At 34.9% G+C, this 26,734-nt stretch overlaps 1 protein-coding gene across 3 annotated transcripts in view; it reads left to right on the top strand.

The window, feature by feature from the left end:
• Positions 1–26,734, top strand: part of LOC145246853 (diphthine methyltransferase-like) — a 167,717-nt gene that overhangs the window by 60,029 nt on the left and 80,954 nt on the right. Inside the window, exons 1-2 of one of the 3 annotated variants that reach the window (XM_080108701.1) lie at positions 12,833–13,117; positions 25,642–25,807. In XM_080108701.1, coding sequence (XP_079964827.1) covers positions 25,667–25,807 — 141 coding nt within the window. In that variant the 5' untranslated portion in view covers positions 12,833–13,117; positions 25,642–25,666. Of the gene's footprint in view, positions 1–12,832; positions 13,118–25,641; positions 25,808–26,734 lie in introns of those variants that run through there. The other 2 variants (XM_080108699.1, XM_080108700.1) reach the window with 2 other exon arrangements.

Below are 26,734 nucleotides of genomic sequence, written 5' to 3' on the forward strand. Positions count from 1 at the left end.
ATTTATATATAAAGCAAAATGTGTGTTAGTGTGTGCGTTTTTTGTGTATGTCTGGCAAAGGCTTTTTTTATGGGGCACGTTTGGTGGGGTCACTCATTCTTCAATTAAGTTAATTAGGGCAACTTTTACACGCTATTTTCGGGATTTTTTTTTTTCACTCGCTGCGTCTTTGTTTCACTTTTCAGTATAAAAAAGCAAAACTGAATCCGTAGCGTCCAGAAAAGCAATAAAGTTTGATCAATGCAGGGGAAAACCACTTATATCAGACAATTGCTATTCATTGGGGCACTAGGGAACCGTCCCCCCCTCCCCCAACGTCTTGGGGAAACAAACAGCCAAAGTTGGGGAAAGAAAACAAAAAAAAACTGCCTCACAGCAGAAGTTAACTATGGGATATGTTTGACCTCATTATCATTAAATTCGCGCACCTGTCAATTAAGTTTTTATTGTTAAAAAACATTTCTATTAGTCTGCCGTTGTGGGCGAGCGGGTAACATGTCAGGATTTTTTTCCCCCTTCGCCTCAAGGTTCCGGGTTCAATCCTACCTACCTACCGAAACTTTTCTTTTACTACAAGGGCGACGCCAGGCATGTTCACTTTTTTTTTTTTTTTTTTTTTTTTTTCTAATTTTTTAAAGAAGTTTAACATCGTTTTTTTTATGTACACCCCCCCCCCCCAACACACACACCTCCAAACACCCAAGCAACGCCGGACACCCTCGTTAGGCTATTATATAAATCTCATCTGTCTGTTTGAATGTATGTTTGTATGTCTGCCTAAAACTTTCGACAGAGGCAACAGATTTTCACGAGATCAGTATTGTTTTGAAGCTTGACCCTTCAGACGACAAATATAAAAAAATTGGCTAAAAAAATTAATTCCTTCACCCTCAACTGGGCAGTTTTCTACAAGAAGGGTGTTTTTTTTTTTTTTCAATTCATGGAGTTGGGGTAAGACGTCAGATTTTCTTTCATCTTCACGTCATGCTACCACTTTTTTTTTTTTTTTTTTTTTTTTTTCTTTTGCTCAACACACACCTCCAAACACCCGGGCAACGCTGGGCACCCAGTTATATATAAATTCTTAATGTTGCAATATTTTTGTAATTCTTTCAGGGCAGCTCAGATGCATAGGCTTGGGGTTGAGATGCAGCTGTAGCCGATACCTGTGGCGTCACCTGTGTTTTCGTCTAGTGGTCGAATTCGTCTCCGTCCCGTCGTCCGCTCTGTCACCTGGGAGGTCTGAGGAATATATTGCATTCAACATCTGCGTTTTCAAACAAAGAAAAAAGAAGTCAAAACTTAATTGGTTGTTCTTAACATAGTATAATTATTGCTTTCGACTTTACAAATCAATAGTTACACGCTGGCTTAGTCATGCAAACAGGTGGCTGGCAGTTTTTTCTTTCTTTTACCAAGTACTTCGTCTTTTCTACTGTCAGTATATGAGGAGGTCAGAGACACGCGTATCGGACAAGTGTGCCACCAGGCGCGTGGCGAAAAAAAAAGTCTGTCTCATCTTTTCCTCACCTTTTTTTTCTCAATATCGGTTAGCTGTAACCCCTCACCTCTCCCAATATGTCCACAAGTGGCGTCCAACCAATCAGCGCCCACGCCTCTGTTTGGAGGGGGGGGGGGGTCCAGTAATGGCCTGCTAAACCCTAACCGCCTGGTCGCAGAAGTGAAAGAAAAGAAAATAATAAAAAGCGACCTTTACATTTATTGAAGCAAAAAAAAAAATGGAAGAAAAGGTTTTCCTCTCTCATCTTTTCTCCCCCACTCCTTCCGCCACGTCAGTGAGGAAATAAACGTCCACATGCTAGGAATACGAGCTGTCATGTTCAATTAACACTGAACGGGTCTGCTGCACATGTTCTCGGGTGGTCTCCTCTTCAACCACTTGACAACAATCTCTATCGGCGGTCTATCAGCATAAGTGTCCGTCTCTTGTGCCTAAGACTTATTTTTATGACTTTCACTCTGGCGTAGACACATGTTTCAGCTATCCATTCTTGGGTGGGGGGAGATCATTTTGATTATCCATCAAGAAACAGACGTATTCTGTTTAAAACAACATCAAACCATCATCATCATTAGAATTCAGCCGTGCAAATTCCCCTGAATTCGTGTCAGTGGGACCACCCAGATGACAAGCTGTTCCTTAATCAACTAGCAAGGTTTCCCGGCATCGCCCTGTCCCCATCGGGTCACATTTTTAGTTATAAATTTATACTTTTTACTGGAATATCTTGTCCCTTTTCTTTTCCAGTTTTAACAACTAGTCATTTTACTTTTCTAAGTTTAATCTTAACCATATTACTTTTCATGCTCACATTTTTTTATGTAATCCATGATTTTTCCAAGATTTGCTTTGCAATATTTTCTTTTTTGTTTTCAATATCATACGCATTATCAACAATCCATAAAAAAATTATCGCCAACTTCTTAAATTGACTAAATAAAAAAAAAATCAAATATGACGTAATTAAGTAAATAAACAGAAAGGAGGGACAAAAAAAGAGAAACAGAATTAACAGGTAACTTCGTAAGCAAAATATTATCAGCCCTCGCATGCCAAACAGTATCACTTTTGTTAACTCTCTCTATATAACCCAAATAAGATGACATGTGAGCGACATTCCTGCTATTATTTATGAAGATGTCAATGACGAAAATGTTGCTGTGGTAACCAACAGCCAATCAGAAGAAACCATTTCTTACGTCCATTACTAATTCTGAGGACTTTTGAACACCAGTAATTTTATAACTTGTTTTAATGAACGAAAATTGAAAATTTTTTTTTATTTCAAAATATAGCTGAGAAGATGACCTATTAACTGTAAAAATTGTTTGAAATTTGGTCGCAAAATGAATGAGCGGTGAAGCTTTAAAGCAGTTCGAAATGAGTAAAATTAACACTTAACCATATATTAAACATTACCGTATTTGAATGATACACACACATATACAGTGGAATCTGTAGATATGAAGTTAATTGGTTCCAGCTTGGCTTTCATATCTTGAAATTCTCGTATCTTGAAATTTGTTTACAAGTAAATTGTCTAAGTCGTTCCAAGACCTATGAAAACACTCTATTAATCTACTAATCAGCAGGAAGGGAGTTCCACAAGCCTCAGAAAAGAAGCTACTGGAGTGGGTTGATGTATTACTAAGGAGTATCAAAACAGCAAATTGATAAAAACTACTAGATGAACAAGTCAAACGAGCTGGAACAAAGGAAGCAGGGAATTGATCAGACAATTCTGAAGAACATGACAGCATTTATAGAAATCTATATATATATAAAAGCGAAAATGTATGTATGTATGTATGTACGCTTTTCCTCGATGTCCACAAAAGGCTTCTTTCAGAGAAGCGCTTGCTCGGTTCACAACTTCTTAAAACTTTTTATATCATCCATAAATTGTAATATCTCAGAGTTACCCACGGAGCTCGCCTGTCTATTTAATTTTATTGACTTTCAAACGTTAATTATTCCACATTTCCCGCATCGGTACGCGTTACATTCGGTTTTCGGTATAAAAAAGCGAAACTCGACTCTAATCACAGGCTTAAAGCCAATTGTCTCAAGAGAGCTAAGTAACGTTTGTTCAATGTCGACTTCGTCATATCAGACTAGCTTTCATTTCGCTCCTCCTAATAAACAGGGAGCGGGTTTATAAAAACAAACAAACTGATTTATTCACCTCATTCAAAACTGTCCCGCACAAAATGCTAACTGCTGAATACCTATCGCTGTCACGACAATCAAAAACGCACACCTGTTTTTTTTTTTTTTTTAACACTTTACTATTTTCCAACTGCGTGTCGTGAAGGCTTCGTTTTTTTTTTCACGGGCACCTGTTTTTTTTTTTTTTCACATTTTCGGGTTTTTTTCACACACCCCGAAAAACACCCGGGCAACGCCGGGTACCCCTCGCTGGTCTATAAATATAAAAGCGAAAACGTATGTATGTGTGTTCGCTTTTTCTGTGTGTCTACAAAAGGTTTCTTTCAGAGAAGCGGTTGGTCGGATCACAACTTTTTAAAACTTTTTATATCACATGCAAATCGTAATATCTCACAGTTAACAACGAAGCTCGCCTGTCTATTTAATTTGGTCGATTTCGGGAAGATAAATATTCAATATTTGTCGCTCGCCGCATGTGGGTTAGTCTTTTCCTATAACATCTTCGGGGAAAAAAAAAAGCGTTCAGCAGTAAATACTATCTCGCAGTCAAACCTGACCTCAGTAACTCATTAAAACGGGCACCTGCTAAATCCAACTAATTAAATAAATTCAAACGTGTTTCCATTAGCATCTCGCGATGGGGCAATGGTTAACATCGCACATTTTTTTTTTTTTTTTCACACTTTAATATTTACAACTTTGCCTCAAGGGTTCGGGTTCGGGTTCGATCCTCATACTTACTTTTTTTTTTAAACCCCCCCCCAAACACCCGGGCAACGCCGGGTACCCCTCGCTAGTCTATAATATAAATATCACCTGTCTGTTTAAATGTATGTTTTTATGTCTGCCTAAAACTTTCGACAGAGGCGACGGATTTTCATGAGATCGGTATTGTTTTGAAGATCGACTCTTCAGACGACAAATATTGAAAAATTGGCTAAAAACATTAATTCCTTCACTCAACTGGATACTTTTCTACAGGGAGGGGTCGCTTTTTTCCCCAACATTTTTTAAAGTCATCCCCTCTTTTCGATTGACTAGCCTTAATTTAAATATTTGTCACTTCCAATTTGGTGATATGCGCAACAGCAAAGACGTCTCTTTTTTTTTTTTTTTTTTTTTTTTTTTCACATTCTTTTCCTCCTTCATGGTACGGGTTCAATCCTTTCTGCCTCCTACCATTTATTTAAAAAAAATTTTTTTTTTTTTTTTTTTTTCTCAACACACATCTCCAAACACCCGAGCAACGCTGGGCACCCAAGCTAGTTTTGTAAGGGTAAAACCAAGCATCAAATCGTACTTAGCCTAACCGTTAATACTTTAACTTACTATTTTTTTTTTACTTTTCTTTGAAATCCGAATATAAAATTTTATTTAATAAAAAAAAAAAAGTGATAAAGATATAATTTTTTTTTAATCGTTATTTTCATCATTATTGGAAAGGTCACAACCTCAATCAAATCTATGTGCACACAGGCATGGCAAGTGCTCAACTGAGCTTCAATCTATGGTCCCCCCCCCTCACCAAACTTTCACAAGAAACACTCGTCTAGTTGAAACCACTATCAATAATTCACCCTCATTCTTTATCTGTGCTTAAACCTAAACGTAGATTCCATGAACAAAGCTTCTTTCTTAGAAGTGCACGCCTGTGGAACTGTCTTCTGTTTTCCTGCTTTCCAACTGACTACAATATGGCCGTGTTCAAGTCCAATGTAAACAAGTTCTTCATGAGTCGTTCCACTTAAGTTAACAAATTTACTGAATTTCCATTACTAACGATTACTATATTGTCCAATTGACTACTGTACACTCTTAACCGAGGATAACCTCGAGTGGTCTCTGAGCCTTGATAAGTGGTGGTTATGCCTATTTAAAAAAAAAAAAAAAAAAAAAAATGGATTCAAAGTGAAACGGATTATTTACTTTCTTAATTTGCAATTTCTTAGAAAAATAATAACAAACTCCCCCACCGTTACAGAAATTTCAAAGGGCGTACAAGAAAAGTTAAAACGGGAAATCTTCAGATGTGAAAAAAATTGGGCGGACCTGTACAAGAGTGCACACCCTCTAAAAATGTGTGTTTTACAGTTTTTTTTTAAACTTATTTATTTTTTTTTTATTAAATTTTCACCCCAAACAAGGCACGGTGCCACTTTGATGTAGGGGGCTACTATCGGGGACATAAGTTGCAGGGATTATTCACATTACACTTGAACTTCTGCATGTCAGTACAGTTGGGAAAGTAGAATCCTAGAAGGGAGTTCCAAAGTCTAGCAGTTCTTGGGAAGAAGCTATTGGAGTAAAAGGCTTTCTTATATCTAGGGATCTCTACTGTGAAGGGGTGGGATCTTGCTGCTTGTCAGGTTTCCTGGGGTATTTACGTCGAGGGGGTACAAGTGATTGTAGTTCGTCAGAGCATTCACCATTAAAATACTTGTAGAACAGGCAGAGGGATGCAACATTTCATTGATGGGACAGAGGCTGAAGCTTGGATGTCAGTTCAGGACCTATCAGGTTGGCGACTCTCTTTTGAACCCTGTCCAGGAGCGAGATACTAGTAACAGATGCATCAGTCCAAATATGACAACAGTACTCCATACATGGGCGGATGGTGGCCTTGTAGAGATACAGGATACTTTCAGAATTAAAAATGGAATAGATTCATCAGCCCAAATATGAGAACAATACTCGATACATGACCCGATAGTAGATTTGTAGAGATAGAGAATAATCTCAGGCGCAAGAAAGCGTTTGGGGAAATAGAGAAACTCTATTTTATGAGAATCAGAAAGAGCAATGGATCCAATATATCAACTCCAAGCAAGATTTGATGAGAAAGAAAGACCAAGAGGTTTTAAGAGTCGATTTTTCCTCTAGAACAGGGCCATCCATGAAAATTTCGGAAAGAAAAGGGACATATACGGTTGAAAGACATTTGTTGAGTCTTACGGGGATTAAAGAAAACAAGTCATTTTTTACCGCAATCCACAACTGAGCTCGGGTTAACTAGCTGCCAACATTGCCCTGCTTTTTATTGAAACCAACCGAGAGCTCTTTTTAGTATCCCCGTTGTTCCCTTAAGTGCAATTGTCTGGATTTCTTTCACCAAGAATATTAGTTAGGTAGGACTTCAAGTTCTTCTTCATAAGCCCTGTAGCACCTATAATAATAACTCGTATGATTGATATCTCTCTAAGATTCCAGTTTCTTTTCATATCATACATTAGAGCTTGGATACTTTTACATTGATCAATCTAATGTATGGAGTGCAACGACTACACGTCACTACCAGTCTGGTATTGTATTTTCTTTTTCACTGGTAGTGACGTGTCGTCGTTGCACTCCATACATTAGATTGATCAATGCAAAAGTAATAGTGCCATTACTAGAAACCATACATTAGGTAGAAATAAAATATCATCCCATCTATGAATAGAAATGACGCAATAGTCACAGATGTTGACCTACTTAATACTATATATGGACATAGAACATGAAAAGAACGCAGTATGCCTCCTCCGCGGAAAAGACGTCTGTGTTCTTTCAGGTTGATGTTCCCAGGATTTGCTGCTACATTGGATGATTAATTCTTTACATATGGTCCAATGGAGGTACTTACATACTCCATCATGTCTCACTGTGTAGTATCCATCCCCTAAAAGAACCTTACAACTTGATACTAGATGACTCATATTTTCTAATTCCGTCTGGCAGAATCTGGATTTGTTGTGATTAGTGAGACAGCCATCTTGAATGCATTGGTCATCAATCCCTGGTCTTGAGCAGTCATAATAACCCAACACTAGAATAGAGAGTGGTGTTATCAGCATAAATGTCAATTTTCTTAATATTCTCTGAAAAAAAAAAAAAAACAGTGTTTGGCCAAAAACAGATTCCTTGTTAGGAAGTGTTGATTACATTGAAAAAAAAAAACTAATAATATCAAGAACTTCATCACCAACACTTGAAGATCAGAATTGAAATGAATGGTTCTCATCTTGGGGAAGCCATCCCATCCAGTGAGGCCATAACCGAGATTGAACTCACTACACGATTTTGTAGTGTAATTCAAATCTTGTCGGTAGCTGACTACTTTATGCTTTGCCAGGGCTATCAAGGGTACTTTTTATCGTGACGCCATCACTAGATGGGGTGTCTACCACGGCTTAAGAGAGTCCCATCTACCCTCGAGAGAAGGATAGACCACGCCAGTTTCTCAACCTGGTATTTTACCTCGTGGTACATACAGTGTTCTCGCCTTCCCAAATGGTCACCCATCTGGTATGGTCAGTCTCAACATTGCTTAACTTCGATGGTCTAGTAATGTCTATGTGATTGCGCTGTAAAGCAACTTGTCTTAACAAGCTTCTGGGACTGACCTTCTGATCTGAAATGGAACGCATACATCAAATCTGTTGCCAAGATTGCTGGAAAAATAGATCACTGTACTGCTCTAGTAGGTTTTCTCACTGCCGATGCAATCCTCTATCTGTTTAACAGCTAAATACGTCCCAAAATGGAATAGTGTTAGCACAGCTGAGTAGGAGCTGCTTGGCATGCCCTATGCTGCCATGATAGAATTCAAAACCAGCATCGAAACCTACTAGACAATACCCTTTTCTCTTCCTTGCAACCTCTTTCCCACAGAAGAGATGTTGCAAGCCTGTTTCTGCTCTATTGTTATCGGTGGTAATTGTTAATCTGAGCTCCAGTCTATGATCTCTCCTTGCCAAACTTTCACAAAAACACTCTACTATCTACAACCACTATATACACTCTCCAATTTTGCTTAAATCTAAATGCAGATTCCACGAACAAAGTTTTTTTCCCAGAACTGCCTGCATGTGGAATACTGTTCCACTGGCCTGTTCCTGGTTGAATACAACATGTTAGCCTTCAAATCCAATGTAAACAAATTCTTGTTGAGCCGTCCCCATAAATAATCAAATTCTACCCAAATTACACCATTAGCGATTATTACACTACTACCTTAAATTCATTAACACTTATCCTCGAGTGGCCTTCAGACCTTGATATGTGGTGACTACCTAGTAAAAAAAATGTGCTTTTTAGTGTCTGTTGGAATCTCATCTTGATGTCTAATCTACCAACATAAAGAGGTAACAAGCGGCCACAAATGTAATAAATTCAATACTATTTGTGTAAACACACACACACATACACACACACACACACATATATATATACATATATATATATATATATATATATATATATATATATATATATATATATAGTGATGATCATATTTATTGGCACGGTAAAATAAAAGTTAAATTTTGTCTAATAAATTCTAAAAAAGGGATTAAGTTAAAGAAAATAACAAACTATATTATGTATTTTTAACTGGCCTTTCCGATGCAGCAATCGGATTTTAGAAAAAATAAATAACAAAGGAACAACAAACATAATTGCAAAAAACCCTTGTTCAAAATTATTGGCACGATTTATTTAATAATCAACTGTATAGCCTTTGGCCTTGATTACCTTCCTCAGTCGCTTTTCATAGTTTACAACCAAGTTGTTGCACTCTTCAGTAGTAATTTTAGCCCACTCTTCCTGACAATAATCCTCCAATTGAATAAGATTCTTAGGCTTCCTTTGCATTACCCTCAATTTTAATGTTCTCCATAAATTTTCAATTGGATTAAGGTCTGGGCTTTGTGATGGCCACTCCAAAACATTAATATGATTGTCCTCAAGCCATTTCTTAGTCAGTTTAGCCGAATGCTTTGGGTCATTATCTTGCATGAGCCACCAACGACGACCAAGTGAGAGCTCTTTAGCAGAGTCTTTCAGGTTTTCATCCAATATTTTAACATAATCTTCCTTTTTTATGCTACCTGTGACCTTAACAAGTCGCCCTGGTCCAGAGGCAGCAAAGGATCCCCAAAACATCAAACTGCCTCCACCGTGCTTCACTGTGGGTATGGTGTTCTTAGGCAGGAAAGCTTCGCCAGATTTTCTGTAAATATAAGACACTTTATTATGGCCAAATAACTCTATTTTCGTTTCGTCAGTCCATAGAACACGTTTCCAGACTACAACATCTTTATCAATATGACGTTTTGCAAAGGCTAGCCTTGCTTTCAGGTGCATAGGCTTCAATAAGGGAGTCTTTCTCGGACGACATGCTTTTAAACCAGCTCTCTTCAAAACTCTACCAACTGTATGTCGAGATACATTCACTCCAGAGGTGCTCTGTTCATCAACAATCTCCCCAACAGAGATCCTTGGGTTTTGTTTTACTTGTCGAACAATTTTCCGTTCATCTCTTGGGGAAAGAATCCTTTTTCTCCCTCTACCCTCTAAACTCATAACGTGGCCTTGCGATTTGAACTTGTTTATTATGGCTCTAACAGTGGATTTGGGAAGGTTTAGCTTCTTTGAAATCTTATCATAGCCCTCCCCATTGGTATGGCATGCTACAACAAGCTTCCTGACGTCTTCGCTGTGTTCCTTAGTTTTAACCATGGCGATTGAAAATTATAATTTAGTCACTTATAATAGTTTAAATAAATCGCTATCTAAAAATTATCTGAAAAAAATTATTCACTGAATTAGCGTTAAACAAGCATAATATGGCTATAAAAAAGTTCAGAAAGCACGTAAACCGGAAATTGATTGATATTATACTGATACTAAAAGAAAAACAAAGCCGTGCCAATAATTTTGAACAAGGGTTTTTTTGCAATTATGTTTGTTGTTCCTTTGTTATTTATTTTTTCTAAAATCCGATTGCTGCATCGGAAAGGCCAGTTAAAAATACATAATATACTTTGTTATTTTCTTTATTTTAATCCCTTTTTTAGAATTTATTAGACAAAATTTAACTTTTATTTTACCGTGCCAATAAATATGATCATCACTGTATATATATATATATATATATATACACACACATATATGAGGGACATTCCAAAAAGTAATCCCACCCTTATTTTTTATTCTGCCTGAATGGATCGGAGAGCATAGCAATTGCAGTGTTATATGTTATGATGACTGAACTTATGCATTCATGACCTGAAAGTTTTAGTTTTCTGTTGCAGATATTGACTGTGTGAGACTCTAAGAAAGCAACCTCTGTTAAGGACGTGTGATAGAAGTAGCGATGAATTCCTCCATGCAGAAAAAATCAAACCGACCAACATTCTCTTGTGCCTGTGGAACGTTTACAAAGCCGATGCAGTTGATGTCGGCACAGTTAGGAGATGTGTTTATCGATATCAGAGTGGTGACAAAGGGTGCTCCGGACTTTTTACGACTAAGGCATCAAAAGAGGCTGACAAAAATGCACTAATAATGGTGGTGACTAGTAAAAGAAATTCTGGAAATTTTGAAAACTGATCAAAGCCATAAAGCATATTTTGTTTCAAAATTGTTTTTTTTTTTTTTTTTTTTTTTTTTTCTGAATGTGAAGTTTTTAATCAATGAGATTAACGTGAAAAAAAAAGTGTAAATTGTGGAACTTGGGGGCAATTACGTTCGCTTAGATTTTAACTCTTCTTCTATAATATTTAAAATATATATATATATATCGCCAATGCACTATTTGTAATTACTTTTTTAAGCAATCTGTCCCTCTTAATATTTTTAATGGACATCGGGTAAATGTGTAGTTTAGCGGCGTTTTTTTTTTTTTTTTTTTTTTTAGACAAAAAATTATAAAAACTATTTATTTTTATACGAAACACATTATTAGACCCAAAGGCTGAAATAAAATCAGAAAAAAAAATCATTTTTATTTTTTTCATAATTTTTTATTAAACTAAATGTACGACATTCGAAGCTGCTGTTGCTGTATTGCTTTAAAATTTGGCCTTTTTAAGGTTTCAGATTGGCCTTTTTTACGCTCTTTTGGCAAAAAATTTTCCTTAAAAAGGCCAGTCTATCAAACCTTAGAAAGGCCAAATTTTAAAAACAATATGGCGGCCTCGAGTGTCGTACATTTAGTCTAATAAAAAAATGATGAAAAAATAATAAAAATGAAAATTTTTCAGGTTTTATTCTGTACGAGTCCTTTTAGTCTCGCACAAAAACACGCATTCACATCTCAAGCCATTTTTCTTGTCATACACATACGCGCGCACGTACACACACATAGATATATTCATGTTCGCGTACATACACTCACATTCATGTACATACACACACACGCTAACGTACACACACGTAGATATATTCACGTTCGCATACATACACTCACATTCATGTGCATACACACACACGCTAACGTACACACATATACGCACACAAGGGCAACGTCACGTCCCCTTTAAAGGAAATCCACACATTCGCAAAAGACCACCGGAAACAACTATAAAAGCAAGAGATATAAGCTGTTTCTCTCTTTTCAATTCGGCTTCCTACCTGAGAGGTCGACAGACCAACCGGTCCCTTTCGGGGTGCGCGTGCCTCACGTCACCTGCTACTATACATGGGGCAAGAGTCAACAGACAGTACTTACACCTTTCACGCTTTCTCTCTCCATAACCTGGACTGACTTTCTCTCTCTCTTCCTACAACAATAGACTTTCCCTCTCACCAGCTAACAGTGAGAGACGCACGCCAAACTGTATTGACTTTCTCACTCTCTCTCTCTCTACAACAATAGACTTTCCTTCTCACCAGTTCACAGCAAGAGACGCACACGCCAAACTAAACACGTGCTGTACACTTTTCTTTCATTTGTTTCTTCACGAAATATATTCTAGTTCGTTTAATTCAATTTAACACGTTGTTCATTCCTTTCTCAAAACAATTCATTTTTCCTATTTTGCCACACCGCAACAAATTGGTAACCCGAACGTGAGATGAACAAGCATTTCCTTCTATACCCTAGACCACCACAATTTCAGCCTTAGAGCTTAATAATGTGCTTTATATAAAGAAAAATAGTTTTTATATTTTTTGTCTATCAAATAATTTACGCCGCTAAACTATACATTTCGTTTTAAACAAGGCATGAAACCACTTGACGTAAGGAGCTAAACTACTACTACTACTACTACACCTACTAAAAAAAACAGCGACCAATAAGAAACATTCTGACCCCAAAACAGCAATCCCCGACCCTCCACGCCACGTTATCAGAAATCTGACACATGGATAGTGAGAACCAAAAGATAAGGGAAACGAGAGAGAGAGAGCGACGCAATGTCTCCATTATACTCTTCCTACGTTTAGTCTGTAATGTACCATCGGTACGCCCCTAAGAACGAGAGAGCCCCATGGAGGAGGTCACACGTCGTAGGAGAAAATAAAAACCCACGAAAATCCAAATAGACAAACATTTGTACCATCTCAAAACTTGTGAAATCACTAGTAAGGGCAGATAACTGCGTTAGTCAATGGAAGGGAGGTAACTCTCTCGTGTTTGTATGGAATTCCAACACCGAATCTGTAAGTTCTATGTTTGTTTGTTTTAACTTTTATAAAATTATTTCACGATTTTTTTATTCTTTTTTATTTTTTTAATTATTAAATTATTCGATTTTTTTTAAATAACGAATTCGTTATAAACAACTCGGATTCAATTACAAATACGTTCAACTAAATATGGTTATTTATTTATTTTGGCACGTGTGATGGTTTTAAACGGTGTCGAGGAAATTTGTTTCGTTTCCAAACAGGTTATGGTTATCTTGAACTTTTCAGCTTTAAGATGGCTGCCACTAAAAGCAGATTATCTTAAACCAAGTTGATTCTAATTTTATAGCAATTTGGTTCTGTTATTAATTTAATGCCGAAACAACATAGTAAAAGACAAAACTATATATTTTTTTTATATTTCATATTGGTCAATAATTATCTTCAAACTCTTAAAATCTCAGAAGTAAAATAGAAATTATCTGGACCACTTCATGATGGCCGCCATATCGGAAATTACGAACTGGTGTTAATAAAATATAAGGAAGAATTACTCCACCCTCGAAAATTCCTTTAAAATTATCACTCGTAAAGGTTTTCGGGGTCGCTGAAAACGAAAATAATGTTCAAAATTACGGTAAACGAATAGTTTCCAAGATATATAAAAAAAAATGTTAGTTTTTGAAAAGTGGGGGATCACTTTTCTATATTAATTTAACGTAAAATGAGCACCCGCTTTGTGGCCACGATTTTTTTTTTCGGGTGGGGGGGGGGAGACTTTCTTTCCACCCTCGGAAAATCCTTTAAAATTACCACTAACTTTTAAAATTCCAGGAAACAAGTAGTTTCCAAGATATGAAGAAATGCACTCACTTTTTAGGGAGGGGGGTCCCCCCTCCCTAAAAAGTGAGGGGGGACTGCCGGTTTCTTTTTTGTTCTTTTTTTTGGAGGGGGATATTCAATTATAGAACTTGATAAGGTTTTTAACAGGTGCTTATGCAGTTTAATTAAATTGTTTTGAGCGGGTTTGTATTACTATACACATAGATTCGAAAAAGTTGTCAAAAAATATAACAAATAAATTTTATCTAAGGCAAGTTAAATTACTTTTCTACCTGTAACTGGAGACTTTTTAGTGTTTTTATGGGTTTGTATTACTGTACACATAGATTCAAAAAAGTTGTCAAAAAACAAATATATAACAAATAAATGTTATCAAAGGCAAGATAAGTTACTTTTCTACCAAACTGGATATAATTTTCGTGTTTTTATTCAATTTAACACGTTTATTCAGATCGAAAAACATACAGTGTTTACCGATGTATTGGAAAATTAAAAATGGCGGCCGACTCTCTCTTTAACACAGTAAGTTCGGGAAAAGGTGTTATAAATAATAAACTAGACAAAATACTGTTAGAAATTCGCTCAATATATGTTACCGTGACATAACTTGACATATATTCGGTGGGTTTTTAATAGCATTTTGTCTAATTTATTATTTATAACACCTTTTCCCAAACTTACCGTGTTAAAGAGAGAGTCGGGCGCCATTTTGAATTTTCCAATACATGTTTTTCGAGCTGAATAAACATGTTACATTGAATAAAAAACACAAAAAATATATCCAGTTAGGTAGAAAAGTAACTTACCTTGCCTTTGATAACATTTATTTGTTATATATTTGTTTTTTGACAACTTTTTCGAATCTATGTTGTAAAGCCGTTTTGAGCAGAAGAACTTTAATATTTTACAAAAATTCTGTTTACATTTGGTGGAGGGGCGGGGGATGTTGTGGCGGCCGCGGCGCCACATATTTTGGAAATTACTTGCTTCTTGGAATTTTAAACGTTGGTGGTAATTTTAAAGGATTTTCCGAAGGTGGAAAGAAAGCCCCCCGAAAAAAATCGTGGCCACAAAGTGGGTGCTCAATTTACGTTAAATTAATTTTGAAAAGTGATCACCCACTGTTTTTAAAACTAACATTTCTTCATATCTTGGAAACTACTCGTTTGCCGTAATTTTAAACGTTATTTTCGTTTTCAGCAACCCCGAAAACCTATCCGAGTGGTAATTTTAAAGGAATTTTCGAGGGTGGGGTAATTCTTCATAGTTACCAAATAAAAAAGTGAGTGCTTCTTAACTATTGTACATATTTAAATTAAAAAACAACAACAAATAAATAAAAAATACAGAAACATCTTTATAATGTTACGGAATAAAGATGGCATATTCGAAAAATCACGTAAATTGATCGTTTTTCTTTCTTTTTTGTTTTTGGTAAAGATGCATCTTTCCTCGCTCAAAAACTTCTTTGAAATTACCACGGGGCAGGTTTTCGGGGGTGTTGAAAACGAAAATAATGTTTAAAATTTTAGGAAATAAGTAGTTTCCTAGATATGAAGAAAGTATAGTTTCAAAAAGAGGAATTACTTTTCTATCTTAATTTAACTTAAAATAAGCACCCACTTTTTATGGCCACCATTTTTTTTTGGGGGGGGGTCGAATAATTTTTTAGAAGGGAGTGTTTATTTGGTAATTGTGGCCTGATAGACCAACACAAAACCTTCCTCAAAGAACTTTTTTTCGTAAGGTTTTCGAGTGTGCTGAAAACGAATATCGCATTTAAAATTGGTGCCGGTAACTAGTTTTCAGGATACTGGAAAGATACTTTTCGGCAGGTTTCGTGTAGTAATGTAACGGAACGCATCGGCCGTATTTATTCGAAACAAATGACGTAATGAATTTTCAAGTTAATGTATTTTTTTAAGAAAAAAAAAAATATATATATATATACACACACACACACGAATATGACATTTAAATTTGAGGCAAACAAGTAGTTTTTTTTAGATAATTGTATCCCTTATATTTTTACTGGTGGTCATGTTTTTTTAACTGAATAAGTACTAATGCGCATGTGTGTTACAAAACACCCCCTCTCTTCTCCATGTTAAGAATGGCGACCGCCACTGGCATTCATTAAGTAATACGCTAGAGAAAAAAAATGTCTTAATATCCAGAAACGGTTATGTTAAAAAATTCGGTACTTGTACAGTTTAATCAAGACATTAAAAAATGAAAATATCGAAAACAAAAAAAAACAAAAAAAAAAAGGTTATATTGTACGTATTCGTTATGGGACGAAGTTCTCAAAAAAAAAAAAAAAATTTCAATTAATTTCATCAAGTATTTTTTTTTTTTTTTTTTTACAGCGAAAAAACAATTTGTTATGATACCGAGCAAAAGGTTCGATTTTTAGGAAGAAAAGCTAATAATAAAGATGGGGAGGGAGTGTCGGCGCTTTAACTGGAGTTATCTCCCCGTGGCATGTTCAACAAATTTCATAATGGCTGACTTCAACACGCTCTCATAAAAAAAATTTCTGCTGTAAAAAAAAAAAAACTACTCGATCAAATTAAATGAAATTTTTTTTTTTTTTTCGGAGATCTTCAGTCCAAAACAGATACGAACAATATAACCTTTTTTCGATATTTTCATTTTTTAATGTCTTGATCAAACTGTACAGGTACTAAAAATTCAGTACACAAAGGTAAGACGTCGAAAGTGGACTTGCTTTATCTAAATATGGAGTGGAAGTCAGTAAACATGAAGCGAAATATGGAACAATATGGAAATGATTTATTTAAAAATAGTTTTTTTTTTTTTGTTTTAACACTTCTTGTGCTATCATGAAAGAATAAAAAATAAATTTTCATTTTTTTTTTTACATTTCTATAAATAGTGTTTTTGTTTTAATACATGTTATCACGAAAAAAAAATAATGAAAATTTTTATTTACATTTTTAGAAATGGTGTCTTGTTGAAATAATATAATTTTTGTTTTTCACTGGCATTCATTAAGTAATACGCTAGAGAAAAAAAATGTCTTAATATCCAGAAACGGTTATGTTAAAAAATTCGGTACTTGTACAGTTTAATCAAGACATTAAAAAATGAAAATATCGAAAACAAAAAAAAACAAAAAAAAAAAGGTTATATTGTACGTATTCGTTATGGGACGAAGTTCTCAAAAAAAAAAAAAAAATTTCAATTAATTTCATCAAGTATTTTTTTTTTTTTTTTTTACAGCGAAAAAACAATTTGTTATGATACCGAGCAAAAGGTTCGATTTTTAGGAAGAAAAGCTAATAATAAAGATGGGGAGGGAGTGTCGGCGCTTTAACTGGAGTTATCTCCCCGTGGCATGTTCAACAAATTTCATAATGGCTGACTTCAACACGCTCTCATAAAAAAAATTTCTGCTGTAAAAAAAAAAAACTACTCGATCAAATTAAATGAAATTTTTTTTTTTTTTTTCGGAGATCTTCAGTCCAAAACAGATACGAACAATATAACCTTTTTTCGATATTTTCATTTTTTAATGTCTTGATCAAACTGTACAGGTACTAAAAATTCAGTACACAAAGGTAAGACGTCGAAAGTGGACTTGCTTTATCTAAATATGGAGTGGAAGTCAGTAAACATGAAGCGAAATATGGAACAATATGGAAATGATTTATTTAAAAATAGTTTTTTTTTTTTTGTTTTAACACTTCTTGTGCTATCATGAAAGAATAAAAAATAAATTTTCATTTTTTTTTTTTACATTTCTATAAATAGTGTTTTTGTTTTAATACATGTTATCACGAAAAAAAAATAATGAAAATTTTTATTTACATTTTTAGAAATGGTGTCTTGTTGAAATAATATAATTTTTGTTTTTCACAAATTTTATCACAGAATTTTATCATAAATAATGTATGAAAGTCTTTTATTAATATCAAAAAAAGACTTTCCTTCTCACCAGTTCACAGCGAGAGATGCACACGCCAAACTTAATATCAAAAAAAGTTTTGGTGTTGAAAGAAGTCAATTGAAGGTAACTATTTTGTTTTATGATACACTAGCATGGGTGCCCGGCATTGCCCGGGTGTTTGGAGGTGTGTGTTGAGCAGAAAAAAAAAAAATAGTAGTAGGCAGGCAGGCTCGAACCCGTGACACGAAGGCGGAAAAGAAAGTGAAAGAAAACCTGACATCTTACCGCTACTCCATGACGTGACAGGAAGTGTAAAGTGTTCAAATTTAGCGATGCCAATCAAAAAGATGACTTGCAGAAATGGATAGTTAAATAAATGAGTTTTAAGTTAAGAATCACGCAGGCGCAGAAATGAACGTTGCTTTCATAGCTGGTTGAAGGCCACTTAAGGTTCCCACTTTCTGCTCATTTTATTTATTAGTTTCCTCACGATGTTGGGGAAAACCAGCTCCCCCCAAAAAGGGGAACTCTGGCAGTGTCCAAATGAATAGCAATTGTCTGATATCAACCCCACCCCCACCCCACGTTGATCAAGGCTAATTGCCTTTAAGACATCGCTGACAGGAAAGCCAGACAGCTGCCTTTGCTTCAATTAGTTTTGCTTTATTTATACGAAAAAGACAAACACTCGAAAGGACGGGAGAGGGGCAATTTTTTAAAACTCAATCAAAATAAAGATAGAGATGACGTTCATTCGCAAATCGTATTATTAATCTAACTAATTATTATAATCTAGGAAGTAAAAGCAAAGTTCTCCAAAATAGCAACCTTGTCGAGGACTCCCAGGAAAAAAAAAAGCCTTTCTTGAACATATAAACACTTTCGCGCCCATTTTACCTTTTATATATATATAGACTAGCGTGGGTGCCTGGTGTTGCCCGGGTGTTTAAGCAAAAAAAAAAATAGTAGTAGGCAGGCAGACTCAAACCTGTGACGTGAAGGCGGAAAAGAAAGTGAAAGAAAACCTGACGTCATATCACTACGCAATGATGCATGCGACAGTTGAAAAGCGTTCAAATTTATTAATGTCAATCAAGAAGTTGACTTGCAGAAATGGATAGTTAAGTGAACGAGTTCATGCAGGAGCAGAAATGAACATCTGGCTTCCTGCCGTTTTATTTATTTGTTTCCCCATGATGTTGGGGAAAACCAGCTCTCCCCAAAAAGGGGGGAACTCTCAAATGAATAGCAATTGTCTGATATGAAGGGTTTTCCCCACATTGATCAAAGCTTATTGCCTTCAAAACAAGGCCAGGAGACGCTCGACTTTGCTTCATTTTTTTTTTTTTTTTTTTTACATGGTAGTCCTCACTTATCAAGACCTGGAAGCCACTCGAGGATAAGAGTTATTGCGTGTACAGTAATCAATGGGATAATATCGTAGTAATCGTTACTAATGGAGATTTGATAAAGTGTCTTACTTAAGGGGGTGGTTTATCAGGAATTTGTTTATGTTGGACTTGAAGACATCCAAGTTGTAGTCAGGTGGGAAACAGGCAAATGGAAGAGAGTTCCACAGGCATGCACTTCTAAGAAAGAATCTTTGTTCATGGAATCTGCGTTTTGATTTAGGCACAGATAAAGAATGGGGAAAATTATTGACAGTGGTTTCAGCTAGACAGGTGTTTTTCTTGAAAGATTGGCAAGGGGAGACCAGAGATTGGAGTTCAGACGAGCACTTGCCATGGAAATAACGATAAAGCAAAGACAGGCTGGCAACGTCTCTTCTGTGGGAGAGAGGTGGCAGGGAAGAGAAAAGAGCATCCCCCACTAAGCCACAAAGTTTATTTTGTACTCTGTCAAGGCAGGATAGGCTGTTTTTTAGCATCTCCTGCCCAGATGTGGTAGCAGTACTCCATCCTTGGACGTACTTGGCTTTTATATAGATAGAAAATTGAGATATCTTCTGGAGTGGTAGTAGGATCCTACCATTTTTCCAGCAACCTTGGCAACAGGCTTGATGTACATGTTCCATTTCAGATCAGAAGTAAAGGTCAATCCCAGAAGCTTGTCAAAACATGGAGCCTCCCCAAGACGAGAGCCATCCATTTCAATTGATGCCAGATGGGGGATCAGAGCGTTGATGATGTAAAGATAGGAGCTTGGTTTTAGATGCATTAAAAGTAACCAGCCACCTCTTCCCCCACTGTACCACACGCTCAAGGTCAGAGGTGAGAGAATCAGAGAGAGTTTTGTAATTTACGGCCTTTGATGTGTTGCCATAGATGGTCGTGTCATCAGCATAGATGTCAACGAATGATTTAAGTATGTGTTTTGGGAGATCATTGATGTAGATCAGGAAGAGAGTTGGGCCCAGGATGGATCCCTGAGGGACACCAGCATTAATACTGTGGGCCTCTGATTTCTGCCCATCAACCATTACTCTTATGAGCCTATATACAAAAACAACAAACAAACACTGGAAAGGACGTGACGAAGGGATTTTTTAAAAGTCGATCAAAATAAAGATAGAGATGACGTCCGTTTGCAAATTGGAGATATTATAATTTAGGAAGTATAAAATAAAACCTTTCTTGGACATACAAAAACGCTCGTAGCCGTTTTGCCTTTTATATACATAGATTATTATATATTTATTATTATTATTTATTCATTTATATATTTATGTATATAGATTACTAGCATGGGTGCCTGGCGTTGCCCGGGTGTTTGGAGGTGTATGCTGAGCAAAAAAGCAAAAACAAAAAAAACAAAAAATTTTTTAACTTTGACCCTTATTATGACCCCTTAACATTTATTGTTTTGGACTCAAATCAAGTTATTAAGTTATAGCCATGTCTAGGGAACCTATATCTAAAATTTCAAATGTGTAGACCCAAAATTGTCGGAGGAGTTTGGTAGAGTTCTCAAAGATCAAATCGTTGAACTTTGACCCCTTAACAGCCAAATTTTCTGGCTGAAAACCGATCACATCGATTTTCCCAAATCTCAGTACCCTGTATATCAAATTTCGAGTTTGTAGACTTAAAATTGACAGAGTTATTGCTTAGGGAAATGTACACAGACAGACAGATACACAGACACACAGACAGACACAAAGACACCCAGACACGTTCACTTTTATTGATGTATAGATAGATATAGATTATTGATGACAAAATTATGTGATAAAATTTCTGAAAATTTTAAATTATTATCATATGAATATATTTTAAAGATTTAGAAAATTCTTTATAGAAATTTAAACTATGACAATTTAAATTACTTTTTGAAATACAAAGGAACAAAGTGTAGTATCTGTTCTTCAGATGCTGCACTTCCATTTCTTGTTCTCTTTCGGTGGAGGAGCAGTCCTTCACGACTGAGACAATTTTTTATTTTTGTACCTTTTCTCCACGTTAAAAAAACGACTCTGGTGTCTAACTCTGTTCCGTGGGGAGGCATTGCAAATAGGTACAGTATTTCCATATGAATATATTTTAAACATTAAAAAAATATTTATAGAAATGTAAACTATGAAAGTGTAAATTACTTTTTTGAAATAAAATATTTCCATATGAATATGTGGGTTTGTATTACTGTACACATAGATTCGAAAAAGTTGTCAAAGAACGAATATATAATAAATAAATGTTATCAAAGGCAAGATAAGTTACTTTTCTACTTAACTGGATAATTTTTTAGTGTTTTTATTTAATGTAAAATGTATATTAGGCTCGAAAAACACACAGTGTTTACCGATGTATTTGAAAAATACAAATAGCGACAGACTCTGTCTTGAACATGTTAAGTTTGGGAAAATGAGTTAAAACTTAAAAAAAAAGCTATACAAAATACTGTTAGGAACTCACTCAATTATATCTTACCGTGACATAGCCTGACATATATAAATGTAGGGTGTCCACTGATTGGTCAAGGAGGAACACTTTGGCCAATCAAACAGGGGCTTTTTTTGGGAATAGGAGTGGGCAAAAATAGAATTATTTATGGGAGAAACAGAAGAAACCCTTTTTTTATAGTTAAAGTAGAAATTTACCTTTTTTTTTTTTTTTTTTTTTTAAATCGTTGTCATTCTAAATAAGCATCCCTCCAAAATCCCCAGTTATTTTAGACTGCATAGGTTTTGGTAGATATTTTGGTACTTATACGGATTGTGTTATTTTTTTTGTTTCTTTTAGATAGGATTTTCAAAGTCATATTCAACTTTTTACAATATTTTTTGGGTAATCTCCAAAAATACCGTTAGGGCTTACAACAGAAGAGTCACGTGATCTAGCAGTATCAGAATTTTTGTAGGAATTTTTGACACCCCTAACACGAAACTGCGAATACAATATAAAAATCTCGGAATTTCTCTGTTAAAAGTGGGTTATTTATTTTCTTTATGGATTATACTTCCAAAATAAACTATTACAGTTGTTTTAAAAGTAATAGAAATATTTTTTTTTTTTTTTAAAACAGTAATGAATTTTCCGAACTCAATATTTTTCAATTTTTAAACTCAATATTTTTAAATTTTTAAATTTTAAAAATCTATCAAAATTTTTCTATTGATTCTATTTTTACGATATTTTCAGGGTCAATGTGAAATTTTATGTTCTTTCCAATAAATCGAATATAATATTTTAGACAAACGTTTTTTTTTTTAAATTCACGAACCCCCCCCCCATCCCAATTTTTAAGTGTCTATTAAAAAGTAAATACTTAATTTAGTAACCCGATGAGTACATAATTATTTACTCACAAATTGAAGAGAAAAGGTCAATACATAATATATTCAAATTTAAAAAAAAAAAAACATAGTGTTCTTTTAGAATTTTACCTGTAAAGTTTGAAGTTTAAAACCTTTTTTTTAAACCACGTTATTTGTTTTTTTTTTTTTTTTGTTTTTTTTTAATGGAACCTTGGTCCTTGCTCCTTTAATTGAAAAAAAAAATTAGGGCTTGAATTACATTTTTCGAGGAGTTATAAGCTTGGAAAGACAGGGGGTCGAATAATTCACGCCTCCCATTTTGTAAATGTCTAATAATAATTAATTTAGAACCCGATGAGTACATAATTATTTACTTACAAATTGAAGAGAAAAGGTCAATACATAATATATTCAAATTTAAAACAAAAAAAACATAGTGTTCTTATAGAATTTTACCTGTAAAGTCCGAAGTTTAAAACCTTTTTTAAAAAAAAACACGTTTTTTTTTTGTTTTTTTTTTAATGAAATCTTGGTCCTTGCTCCTTTAATTGAAAAAAAAAATTAGGGCTTGAATTGCATTTTTCGAGGAGTTATAAGCTTGGAAAGATGGGGTGGAATTATTCGCTATTTTCACGAAATTTCTGACACCGCTACCGGATCACGTGACTCTTCTGTTGTAAGCCCTAACGGTATTTTTGGAGATTACCATTTTTTGTTTATTAAATTGTTATGTGGAAGTGCAGAATAATATAAAACGCCCTCCCCATGTTAGAATCTCAATTTCTACTATTATATAAAAGGAATTTTGTTTGTGTATCTGTGTTTAGGTGAGTTCCCTATGGACGGAGAAACGCCTAGAGCAATTTTATGAAATTTCACACAAAAGTACTTTATCTGCCTTGCAGTGTTCTTAGATAGGTTTTGTGTCAGAATGTCTTCGATAAGTATCGATAATCAAAATAATCCAATGAAAGAAAGAACACGGGATTTTGACCAAAGTTAACACCTTACCACAGCCTAACATCGCAAGTGCATTTGAGAAGTTTTATTGACACAAAAGCCGAAAGGCTCAACCTATAAAATCAACAGTAGGTCCTTTTATATAACAGGGGCGCATTCAAAATGAATGATTCTGTTTAAAACACAATTTCACAATGATACTTGACTTTTTCATTTTAAACTTAATTTCAAACCATTATCACCGCACAAGCAGTAAGGCCAGGCATATAAAATTAACAGTAGGTTCTTTGATATGACAGAGGTTCAAAATGAATGTTTCTGTTTACAGCACAATTAAACCATGACACTTGACTTTAGTATTTTAAACTTTAATGTAAGCCATTATATATAAAATAATTTTATAAAATCAACAGTAGGTTCTCTACAGTGCAATGTAGACTACAATATATTGTGGACTAAGTTTAACAGTATTTTGTACAGTTTTTTAGTTTTAACTCATTTTCCCAAACTTAGGTATTTAACACAGAGTCCGTCACCATTTGCATTTTTCAAATACATTGGTAAACACTGCATGTTTTTCGAACCGAATAAACACTTTACATTAAATAAAAACTCTAAAAAATTATCCAGTTAGGTAGAAAAGTAACTTATCTTGCCTTTGATAACATTTATTTGTTATATATTTGTTTTTTGACAACTTTTCTTGAATCTATGTGTACAGTAATACAAACCCGTTTGTTAATATTAGTTGAATGGGGACGTAAATGGATGGTGACATTTAATGTTAGTAAGATTAAGCTGCTCTCCTTTAACAATTACAAGAAGCCTATCCAACCATCGATAACCGCGACAAATAACTCCCTACCCGAGAATTCTTCCTTCAAACTCTTTAGTTTAACATTCACAGGAAATATGAACTGGAATAAATACATTGAGGACATTGTAAAGGCTGCTGCAAGGAAGGTGGGCTCCCTTTATTGTGCTAGAAAACTGCTCACACCTGAGAGTGCCCTGTACCTCTACAAGGCCACCATTCGCCCATGCATGGAGTATTGTTGCCACATCTGGGCTGGTGCATCTACCACTAGTCTCTCCCTCTTGGATAGGGTCCAAGAAAGGATCTCCAATTTAATAGGTCCCACTTTGTCAACTAGGCATCACCACAGTGTTGCATCTCTGTGTTTTTTTTACAAGTATTTTAATGGAATGTGCTCTGATGAACTTATTGCAATTGTGCCTCCTTGATGTGCATATCCCTGACAAACCTGCTTAGCAACAAAATCATACCCCTTCACTATTGAGCTCCTTAAATGTCAGAAAGATTTCTACTCAAATAGCTTCTTCTCAAGAACAGCTAGACTTTGGAATTCTTTTCCAGCTACCTGCTTTCCAAATTGTACTGATATGCAGAAGTTCAAATTCAACATAAACCAACATTTTAATCTTTCTTATGAGTAGCTCCTTATGTCCTGACAGTTTTCTTTCTTTTAAATTAAGGCTAGTCAATCGAAAAGAGTGGTTGACTTTTGAAAATATTGGCGGAGAAAGCGACCCCTCCCTGTAGACAAGTGCCCAGTTGAGGGTGAAGGAATTAATGCTTTTAGCCAATTTTTCGATATTTGTTGTCCAAAGGTTTGAGCATCAAAATGATACTGATCTTGTGAAAATCCGTCGCCTCTGTTGAAAGTTTTAGGCAGACATGCAAGCATACATATGTTTCATTTGGGGTGAAGGTAAGTAAAAAAAATAAAAAAAATAAAGAAACAATGCTCACTAACTGCGTAACTTACAAACTGTGTAAATTTATTGCAACAAATATAAGACAAGAATACAAGAAAGTCAGGAGGAGAATATTTTTAACACCTCTTTTCCGCTTGGCATCTCAGATGTAATAGAGTGAGATAAAGAGAGAGAGAAGGAAGTCGATATCGCCACCTATAGGTTGCTGAAACAACTGCTGGAAATAAGTGGTGATAACCATATATGTCTCAAACTTCAGGATGTTGTTCATTGTGTCCATGTGAGCACTACATGCAAACTATGTTGAACAGTAGTTTGACAACACGTCTCTATAGACTCTTTGAAATAATTCATAGTGAAGTTTTATTTTTATTTTATTTTTTTTAGCTACTCTTTTTACTCAAACTAAGAGATGCAGACAAAGACAGTTCAGAAATTCCAAACAAAATATTATGCTGATTCAACTGAATGGTGTCCCATTACAGACAACGAAAACCTTTTACTTGTTGGTAATTACCAACTTGTAGAAGGCATAAGTGAAACAGACACTCAGGTAAGTCCATGTTTTACGTTGCGGAGGGTGGGTTCTCGTTTTGATGGAGTTAAAAATATTGATTGTTGAAATGTGATAGGATCAAGCCTGTTGCCCACTCAACAACCAATGCTAACCCCCAATGCTGTTTCCACAGTCTTTTTTCTTTTTAAACTGTTTTTTTTTTTTTAACCCAAACAAGGTACAGTAGCATTACAAGCGTATGCTGTATTTTCATGGACATCGACATTATTACATCCCTAATGTGCTTCAACAAGTCATATCTTTTTTATTTGTGGGTCAATTTTTTAAGAATTACATTGATGGAAAGAGAATAGAATAAGCATTCCAATGATGTTAATTTATTTTGCTTTTATGCATTTAATGTTTTTATGCTCCAAGCTAAAAATGAAAAATCGGTAAATAATGACAACATTAGATTTCATACATTACGTTCGGATGCAAATGCGCTTGGTCAAATTTGATTGGATATGGCTGAAATTTTACAGGCTATATATAAACAAAGAAATCTATCTCTACTGGACTTTGATTTATATTGTTACGACCACAGGAAGCAAAGTAGTTACAAAGAATATTTCAAAGTTGACGAAGAATATTTCAAAGTTGATAAGATAAATCGGTATATATCATCCATTTTCATATAGATAATAGTTTCAGAATTATTTTCATGTATAATATGTAAATATTTGATAATTATTAATTGTGCGGAAATTTCTTTAAAATGTTATCTTTTATAGAAATTGAAGAATATAGATTTTAACGGGAGAACGACTCGCGATGCGCTAATGCGATGACTACAGCCAGCGTATTAACGAGTTGTTGTATTCTCTTAAAAATACAAAACTGTTTTTTCTGCTTTCAAAACAAAAGCAGAAAAATCAGTTTCATTTTTATTCTGAGTTTGTCAAATTAAAAAAAAATTATTTT

The sequence above is a fragment of the Euprymna scolopes genome, chromosome 24 (assembly GCF_053919585.1).
Source record: "Euprymna scolopes isolate OS-2025 chromosome 24, ASM5391958v1, whole genome shotgun sequence".
NCBI classification, from domain to species: Eukaryota; Metazoa; Mollusca; class Cephalopoda; order Sepiida; family Sepiolidae; genus Euprymna; species Euprymna scolopes.